The sequence below is a fragment of the Vitis riparia genome, chromosome 18 (assembly GCF_004353265.1).
Source record: "Vitis riparia cultivar Riparia Gloire de Montpellier isolate 1030 chromosome 18, EGFV_Vit.rip_1.0, whole genome shotgun sequence".
Taxonomy (NCBI): domain Eukaryota; kingdom Viridiplantae; phylum Streptophyta; class Magnoliopsida; order Vitales; family Vitaceae; genus Vitis; species Vitis riparia.
The window spans coordinates 29,574,308-29,584,420 of record NC_048448.1 but is presented as its reverse complement, the minus strand read 5'-3'; the positions used below and the strand labels follow the sequence as shown (position 1 = coordinate 29,584,420).

At 31.1% G+C, this 10,113-nt stretch overlaps 1 protein-coding gene across 1 annotated transcript; it reads right to left on the bottom strand.

Annotated features, from left to right (window-relative positions):
* Positions 1-8,523: 8,523 nt before the first annotated feature.
* LOC117907130 (myb-related protein 308-like) lies at positions 8,524-9,624 on the bottom strand. The gene is made up of 3 exons (XM_034820523.1): positions 9,454-9,624; positions 9,216-9,345; positions 8,524-9,126 (listed from the first exon to the last, which is right to left on the bottom strand). The coding sequence occupies exons 1-3, from the start codon at positions 9,584-9,586 to the stop codon at positions 8,676-8,678; spliced, it is 714 nt and encodes a 237-aa protein (XP_034676414.1). The 5' UTR covers positions 9,587-9,624; the 3' UTR covers positions 8,524-8,675.
* Between the last annotated feature and the right edge of the window lie 489 nt (positions 9,625-10,113).

Sequence of the window (10,113 nt, the reverse complement as noted above, 5' to 3'; positions counted from 1 at the left end):
CGGCCTCATTCGAGTAATCTTCTCATTGGTGTTTGGACTCACTACAATAGTATGGTTATTTCTTAGCTTCTCAATGTTGTAGCTCGAGACATCATCGATAGCCTATTACATATCTCCATCACCACTGAAATTTGGAATGATTTACGTGAACGATTTCATTAGAATAATGGTTTACGAATTTTCCAAATCAAGAAGCATCTAATTGAATTGTATCAAGGTGTCTTAGATGTAAATACCTACTACACTCGACTCAAAATTCTTTGGGATGAACTTAAGGATTTTCAAATGCTTCTAATTTGCGAATGCATAGCTACATGAAGTTGGATATATTACCAAGAACGAGAATATGTAATGCAATTTTTCATAGGCTTGAACAATTCTTATACACAAACCCGCACTCAGATTCTTTTGATGGATCATTTACCTTCTATCACTAAAGTTTTTGGTTTGGTTGTTTAGGAAGAACACCATGCACCTTTAACAATAAATCTTCATCTTCTCTTTATTCGATGTTGTTTGGAGACCCAAATTTCCTAATTGTTATATCAAGAAATTTCACCCTATAATCCAAATGTGAAAGACCTATTTGCTCGCATTGTGGTATTCAGGAGCACACCATTGACAAATGTTATAAGTTCCATGGATGTTCTCTTGGTTACAAGTCCAGATCAAAAGTCTCTCAATCAAAGACATAAGTTAATCAAGTAGCTTCCACTATGAAAGATGATACGAGTTCCTTTGATAACCTTATTCGATCTCTCACTGCAAGTCAATGCTAGCAACTTATTGCTTTTCTAGGTTCTCAACTCCATAGTAGCTCTCAAATTCTTCCAGAATCACAATGGACTAGGCCTTCTATGGTTAATTTCAATGTTATACTTTCTTTATCCTCTATGTTAGTTAACCATTTAATTATCTCATCATCCTGGATTTTGGACATTGGTGCCACACACCATGCTTCTTGTTCTTTGAAATTTTTCTTTCATTCTAACCCCATTAATAATTTATTTGTCACTTTGCCTGATGGTCACCCCATCCCTATTAGTCACATAAGGTCAATGAAGCTTTCTAATAATCTTATCTTCATTTATGGTTTGTTTGTTCCAAATTTTAACTTCAACCTCCTTTCTATTAGTGCCATCACACGAAGTCATCATTCCTCAATTATTTTTCTTTTTTATTCTTGAGTTATTAAGGACCATTCATAAGCCACAATGATTAGGATATGTAGAAGGTAGGACAACCTTTATGTTTTGGATTTTCCAAGTTATAATCGTCAATTTGTTAATGTTTTAGCCAAATGTAATGAAGTTGTTTTAGTCTCAAATTGAACTTTGACATTCTAGATTAGGACATCCATTTTATGTAAAAATCCAAACTCTAAGAAATACATTGCATATCAGTCAAATTATAGACATACTTTCATGCTATTTCATGTGTCATTTGGCAAAGCAACATAGATTGCTTTTTATTTCTTCTAATAATTTGTCTATTGCACCTTTCCATTTAATACACTATGATATATGGAGTCCATTTTACATTCTCACAACAAAAGGTTATTGCTATTTTCTTACCATTGTGAATGATTGCACTCATTTTACCTTAGTTTACCTATCATATGCTAAATATGATATTGTTCATGTTTTTCTTAAGTTTTTCAATTTAATTCAAAATCAATTTGGTGTGAAAATAAAATCTGTACATTTTGATAATACCTCTAAATTGTCATTCTCTAAATTCTTTCATGATTAGGGAATCCTTTCTTTTCATTCTTGTGTTGATACTCCACAACAAAATTCTGTTGTAAAACAAAAACACCAACATATTCTCAACGTGGTATGAGCTTTACATTTTCAAATCTCACATTCCTTTAGCCTATTACGGTGATTGTGTTTTGATCGCCTTATACCTTATCAACAAAAGTCCTTCAACACTTTTATCTAACAAAATCCCCACTGAACTAACTTGGAACAAACAACCATGTTATTTTTATTTTTGTGCTTTTAGTTACCTTTGTTATGCATCCACACTAATGCATCATCGTTTCAAATTTTCACCACATGTCACACAAGTTGTCTTTCTTAGTTATCCTCTTGGATATAAAGAATACAAACATCTTAATCTTACTACTAATGCCATTTTTATTTCTTGGGATGTGGAGTTTCATGAGTCAATTTTTCCTTTTAAGAACATTCTCTCTCATACTTTCACTTATAATTTCTTTTCCAATAGAGTTTTGTCTTTTTCTATTTCACCTTCTCTTGAACAAAGTTCTCTATAGAATCTTTAACCACCTCACATTTCCTCTTAAATGATTCCAATCCTAACATCATTACTTGGTTCTCTCAAGTTTTGCACCACCCCTTTTATTTACAAGACTATCATTGTTACTCTGCAACTAATATTTGCAGCTTTACTTCTCATTCATTATCTCAAGTCCTAGGATATGACACTATTTCCTAGTCACAGAACCTTTATCCATTCTATTTCCTCTCACCATGAGCCTACTTCTTATTTTGAGGTTGTTACCATTCTAGAATGGCAGGAAGCTATGACTGTGGAATTTAAGGCCCTTGATAGCAATGGAACATGGTCTTTGACTTCCTTACCACCTTGTAAACGTGTTGTCTACAAATAGGTCCATCACATTAAATATCAAGCTGATGAAAGTATAGAGTGATATAAATCTTATTTTCTTGCCGAGGGTTATACTCAACAAGAGGGCATTGATTATTTTGAGACTTTTTCCCCTATTGTTAAACTTATTATGAAAGTTCTTCTTACTTTTGCAGCTATTCAAGGATGGAAAGTCTTACTTAGCTTGATGTTAACAACACTGTTCTTCATGATGATTTATCTAAAGAAGTGTACATGTCATTGTTGTCAGGTCTTCACTATGAGGGGGAGTCATTTCTTGTTAATGACATGTGTAAGCTTCACAAGTCTTACTATAGGTCGAAACAAACCTCTAAACAATGGTTTTCCAACTTCTCTAATACTTTTCTAGAAGAAGACTTTACATAATTTGCTACAGACAACTCTTTATTTATTAAAGGAAATGGAAGTTCATTCATGACATTATTAGTTTATGTTGATGACATGGTAATAGCTAGTAATAATCCATGTGATATTGATGGCCTAAAGAAGGCCTTTGACAACTGATTCAAACTAAAGGATTTGGGAACCTTGAAATATTTCCTTGGAGTTGAAGTAGCTAGATCCTTAAGTGGAATTTCATTGAGCCAAAAACATTATGCCTTACAACTTTTGTCTTAAGCAGGTTTCCTTAGATGCAAGATAAGAAAAATTCCTTTTAATCCTAATATCAAGTTATCTCAAGAAGAAGGTGATGGATTTGATGACCTCTTTCAATACAAATAGTTAGTTGGTAACTTGCTGTATCTTACCATAACTAGATTTGATTTATCTTACTATGTGAATTAGTTAAGTCAGTTTCTTGCTAAATCGAGAATTCATAATTTTCAAGGTGCTTAACATGTTTTATAATACATAAAGAACATTGTAGGTTAGGGACTTTTCTTATCATCTAAGTCCTCAATTGAGTAAAAAGGTTTTACATACTCAAATTGGGCTACTTGTCCTAATACCATCTCTTAAGCTTCATACACAGTGTAGTTATTTCATTTTAATGAGAAGGGATATTGAAAATAATGGGGCCAAATAAATTCATATATTTTTATTGTTTTTTTATTTATCAATTTCTTTGTTAAAAAAAAATAAAATCTAATTTATGATTTTACGTTTTTGTTAGATAAATATTATTTGGCAGATGTAGCTTATTCACATACTAAAGGATTTACGGTACCATTCACATAAATTAGATATTGGTTGTCAGATTTTTCAAATGCTAGTTGTGCCAAGAGAAAAACAGAAAAATTCAATCATATTCACACTAGACTATGATATGTTATTGAGCAAGCATTTGATGTCTTAGAAACACGGTTTCCAATATCAAAGAGGATGACACCATTAGAGATGGAAATTTCACGGGTTTGTCGGGTCACCCACTCCGGTCCGCCTCGATTAGGACAGGTATGAGAGCATAGTAATCGGGGATATGACGGGTTTGAGCTTAATTTTTAAAACCTAAATTGGGTTCGAGGCGGGTTTGGGTTTTGTGATAATCCGCCCCACCCCGCCCCACCCCGCCCCGAATATAAATTTCAAGTTTACCCTTTATATCTTACAAAATACCAAAAAAATCCACTTATAAATATTTGTTTCCTATCTCTTCCTTATAGTTACTCCCCTTCAACACAAAAATCTCCCATTCTCACTGTTCTCAAACGCCTAGCTCCCCTTCAAAACAAAAATCTCCCCTTCTCACTATTCTCAGACGCCTAGCTCTCGGATTGATTTTCCCAACTCAAAAAATTTCTATATCAGATTTTGAGCCGTTCACAACTTGTGGAGAAGACAATCACTCTAGCTTCATTTTTTGCCTTCTTGAAACACGAAAAAAATGAAGTCGAAGTTCACCTAGAGTAGCAAAATCCGAGGTCTAAAGGCTTTAGTTTTGTTTGGACTTCTTTTCAGGTAAAAAAAACCCTAAATTTCTAGGTTTTATTTGCTCGAATTCCTCTTTCTTGTTCTTACTTGAAATCTCCATGTAATTTGTTATTGTCAAAGGCAAATCGATTTGATTTAGTGGCTTCACATGCATGAAAACAATGAATGATTTTATGATTTTTATCTCCCTTTTATCAACTCATTAATTGTAAAAAAAAATTATTTGCTTTAATCCCAGTTTGAAATTCGTAATCATTTTTCTGATAATTTTTATTTTCGTATTTATTTTCAAAATTTTCATTTCACACAGATTTCGTTTATGTGCTATTTAGAATTTAACAACTCCATAATCCGTAATCATTTTTTTTTTTCATTTTTCCTCTATGTTCTGTTTGATTTTAGAGAAAGTGTGGGAAAAGAAATACACAAGTCATGATGGGCCGGGGATGGGATTTTAATGGTTATTTGAAAACGGGAATGAGACCACGAACCCCGCCCCGCGCTAGGTTTGGAACAGGGATGGAAAATAATTATATATTTTAGGACGGGAATGGGATAGGGGGAGCTCGTCCCAAACTCGCCCCATTGCCATCCCTAGACACCATACCAATTTTGTACTCAAACTTACATTGTACTTGCTTGTGTTGCATTATATAATTTTCTTCAATTAAATGTAATTAGGAATGAATTATTTATTTGGTTTAATAATAAAAATGTTGAGTTGGAAGATATATGTAATGATCAACGATAGTAGGAAAATGATGATTTATTTGGGTTCATTTGATCAATTATTTAAGTTTATCATACCAAAATGCAATTGGAATCAATCAAGTGTATTAACTTTTAGTTTTAATTTTGCCGTGTATGAACAAGACATTTTTATATTTTAGTAAATGCAAGTAAATTATAAATTTAAATGATTTTTTGTAAGTTGCATTATAAATAACATTCGACTTTTTAGTATTAATTTTAATATAATTGTTGTGTATTTATTTGGTAGTAAAATATTATTTTATCTTTTATACTAAATATTTTTTAATTATTTTATGAAATATTAGGTGTTTTTATACTTTAAATATGAATGTTTAGAAATAAATTTATTACTTTATATTAATGAGAGTAAATGTCAATTAGAATTAGCAGAGTAAACATGTTAATATGATAATTTAAAATAAATTTTAAGTTAGCTTAGCATACATCCTTAATACTTAAATTAAAAAAAAAAAATAATAAATAATAAGTAATAAGTGTTAAGTTAACTAAAACTTGCATATTGTTTAAAATTAATCAAAGTAAATGTATCAATTTAATAATTTAGAATAAATTTCAAGTTAACTTTATCAAACAACCTTAATACTTATAGTAACAAAATAAATAATAAGTTTTAAGTTAATATATAATTCAATAACAATTGAACTTAAAATCAACTTAAAACATTAAATAATAAGTATTAAGTTTTACCAAACACCCACTTAGTATATACTTCAATGATAGTAAGTTATATATTTCAAGTATAACCCGTAAAGGTATGGATTCATAAAAGTAAAAAAAAAAATAAAAAATTAACACATAAAATGATGATCTCTTAAGTATTTATATGGGTTTCCCCGAAAAATTTTGAGTTGATAAGATAATATCATATTTGTAGAGTTTAGGGTTGGTGAAGCCTTAACCTTATATTCAATACAAGGTCACAATTCCTAATATGAGGTATTTATTTATTTTTTATTTATTTAACATTTTTTAAGTTGTGTTTGTATTGCATTATAATCAATCCATTAATATTGTAGCTTTAAGTAGGGGAGGTTTGAAATACTACTATAGTGAAGAACATGATCAAGATATAAAATGAGGTTTGAGGTTTAAGGTAGAGGTCTAATTACTTTTTTCTTTTTTTTTAAAAAAAAAAAATTGATACATCGAATATTAGTGATCTCTTTAATAGCTACGTGAATATTATCAAGTTAAATAAAGGGTAAAGGTCTAGTCTTAGAAAAAAAATATTAATACATCAAATGGTGATCTCTTAATTCTACTTGTAAGGTGTTTCTTTGAAAAATTGTGAGTCGATAAAATATTGTCATATACATATATGTATAGTCCATTAGCTATTTTGATAGGAAATACAATGTAATACATGTCGAATAACTTTTTTTTCATAGTATACATAATAACACTAATAAAAAAATTGGTGTGTCTTACTCCCTTTTACATACACATTGTCTTAAAACTTTTAGAAAATCCTTATTCAATTTTCAATCTTTAAATTGCCTTAAATTTTTAAAAATTGGATCAAATATGGATTGATGAAAATTAAAGTGGTCAATCATTGATGAAATTTTTACTTAGAGTGTGTTTGACAGTAATTCTTAAAAGCGTTTATAGTATTTTTACTATTTAAATTTTTTTTTATTTTTTAAGTATTAAAAATATTAGAAGTGTTTTCTAAAATCATTACAAAACAAATTCTTATGTCTTACTTTTGGTTTCAACTTAAACTACTTATTTGAAGCTCTTGCAATTCATTTATTATGTTACCAATTATTGAAAACCATTTACATCCTTTGGAAAAGAGTTTTTATATAATTCCTCGAGCACATTTACACCTAAACTTGCATAATCCATTTACATCCTTGGTTTAATTCTTCACTTTTATTTAATTTAAATTATTTTTAAGTTAAAATGAGAAATAATTGTACCTATTGAGATTGATTATTTATTTATTTATTTATTTTAAATATGACATTTGTATATAATACTAGTTTTGCTCCACATGCAAGACATGTGGATAGTTAGATAATAAAGTTAATTATATTACATAATTTTTTATTTATTTAATAAATATTATCAAAGAATAATGTAATAAAAAATAAAATAAAATAAAACTTTAAAACTTTAAAAAGTTTGTGTTTAAAAATATATTGTAGCATTACGACAACTCTATCAATATGCTCCAATATTACCATTGTATAATAAAAATCTAGATATCAAATGAAAAATTGATTATTTTTATTATTTAGGAGCTTGGGGTGGTCAATGTAATTTAATTAGATAGAATTTGTTTGACAAGATTTTTTCCAAAAATTTCAAAAAATAAAAGTAAAATAAAAATTTTGTTTAGATAGGAAATCTTAGATCCATTATTTCCTCAAATTTTAGAAAACTAAAATAATAATCCTAGATTTCTAACTTTTGTCAAATTTATATATATATATATATACTTCAAAAAAAAGTTAAAAAAAATCTTCTTAAAAAAAAAAAAAAAAGGGTAGATTCTAATTTTATGACACCTATTATAATTAGAAAATAACTAAGTGGGTGTTTGATAAACCAACTTAATAACTTAAAAAGTGATTTAATAACTTAATTTAAGTTATTAAGTAAATTAAGTACATTTGGTAAAATAACTTAATAGTATAATTTAACGTTAAAAAATAACTTTAAGTGATAAGTAAAAATAATTAATTTATTCTTAAATCTATATTTTCATTTTACCTTTTTATCCTCGTTTTACTTTAGTTGTTGTCTCAATGATTTCCTTGACCTCTATTATTGTTTGACATTTTTTACCTTAATTATAATTTATGGATATAAATATGTTAATTTGATGATTTAGAATGAGTTTTAAATTAGTTTTAATAAACAATTTTAATATTTTAAGTCAATAATTTAAATATAATTTAATTTAAAATCAACTTAAGTTATTAAATAATAAGTATTAAATTTTACCAAATATTTTAATTTTTTTAAAAAAAAACTTAAATTTTAAATTCAAATAATTATTTGAACTTATAAATTAATTTATCCTTATCTATAATCCAATATAAACAAAAATAAAATAAAAAATAAAAGACTTGGGTAGAGTATTGAAAGTGATGAGTGGGCTGGCCAGTAGGTGTACGGCGTATGTACGAACAATTCGGGAGACATATTCGCCTTTAATTTATTTACATTAGTGCCTTTTGAGAAGTCAACCTTCGGTCAACAAGAGTCAAGCATTACTTTACAACATTATCCCCAAAAGTCCCCAAGTCAGGAGTCAAATTTATTAAAATACGGGATTCAAAATGCATGCAAAATTTCCCACCTACCAAACACTCTAAATCCTTCCTACCTGTCTTATCACCTCAGCATCAGAGTTTGGTTTACAAAGTCAAATTAACGAATTGAGTGTAGCATTTTTGGCCATTATTAGAATCTTCACTTCTCAGTTGGCAGCTACCCACGCAAACACGTGTACCTTCATCGGGGCCATCTGGCGTAGTAGTCCGCCGCAGCTTCGATTCCGCAGTAGACTCCGATGGAGTCGGAAAAAGCGCGAGGGTGAGCTCGAGGTTGATGTGCTCTTCCTCTTCCCCGGGGAATTGATTTGGTTGCTGCTTCGGTGGAGGCTGTTGTGGCTTCTCAGTGTTGTCGGTTCTGGTGGTGGTCAAAGCGCTGCTGCAATTTGTTTCTTCGGTGGTGATTGGTTTGGTTGGCTGATGAGTCTTTGGATTGATTCCGCCCCTGATGAGCTTCCGCCTGATGTGAGTGTTCCAGTGGTTTTTGATCTCGTTGTCTGTTCTTCCGGGCAATCGCCCCGCTATCAGCGACCACCTGACGTCGGATTCAAACATTTCGATTTTCAGTTTCAGTCTAAAAGCTGTTTGGCTATCGAGAAAAGGTGAATCCTGAGAAATTCTTACCTGTTTCCTAGTAATTTGTGAAGTTTGATGATGAGTTCGTCTTCATCTATGGCGAAGTTTCCGCGCTTGATATCAGGCCGAAGGTAGTTTATCCACCGAAGCCGACAACTCTTGCCGCATCGGAGTAATCCTATCAGATCAAAAAAACCAAACCCTAAATCAAAATCCACCGTTTGGTAGCCGAGAGAACAAAAGAAAAGAAGAAGAAAAAAAAGAGAGAAATTCTGAGCATATGCACCAGCGGCTTTGGGAAGAGATCGCCAGGATCCGTGGCCATTAAGACGGATGTAGTGGATGAGGCGGTCGTCTTCCTCTTTGCTCCAGGAACCTCTGTTGGTGTGGGCTTTGTCGCAGCAAGGCTTTCTACCCATGATTGCCGCACGGGGTGCTTTGAAAATTGAAGCGGAGTGGAGTTGAGCGAGGCAGCGAGGGATTTAAATGCGGGGGGAAGGGTAGGTGGGTGAAGGAGGAAGGTGGGGAGCGGGAAGGGAGTGAGTGGGGCCCACGTGTTGGTGGGATGAGGGTTGACTGAATTGGTAGGAACGACAAGTGGTTTCGAAAACGGCCGTGTTTGGTAGGTAGGGCTTCTGTTTATCAGTGGCTGCAAATTTCCTGCAGCCAGTGAGGGAAACTATGACTGAAATCAGGGACAAGTTCATATATTTGGGATTTCAAACTTTCTTTTTCAAAATGTAAAGAAGCCTTGTTTACGTATTAAAATCTTGTATTGAAGGCAAATATGTGTTTAGTTACTGTTGAGTTACAACATATTGCTCTCTAAAACCAGGATGAGTCATTCAAATGATGACTCTTAAAACATGTCTATATGACATGGTGTTGAATATTATAGAAGATTTAATCTACCCGTATTAAACATCAATTGATTTTAAGTTGAGAT

Bases quoted from the DNA above. Each gene is read 5' to 3' on its own strand.
- LOC117907130 (XM_034820523.1), bottom strand. From the start codon at position 9,586: ATGGGTAGAAAGCCTTGCTGCGACAAAGCCCACACCAACAGAGGTTCC. The intron at 9,346-9,453 runs GTGCATATGCTC...TTGATCTGATAG, and splicing joins ATCTCTTCCCAAAGCCGCTG to GATTACTCCGATGCGGCAAG. The intron at 9,127-9,215 runs GTAAGAATTTCT...ATCCGACGTCAG, and splicing joins CACAAATTACTAGGAAACAG to GTGGTCGCTGATAGCGGGGC.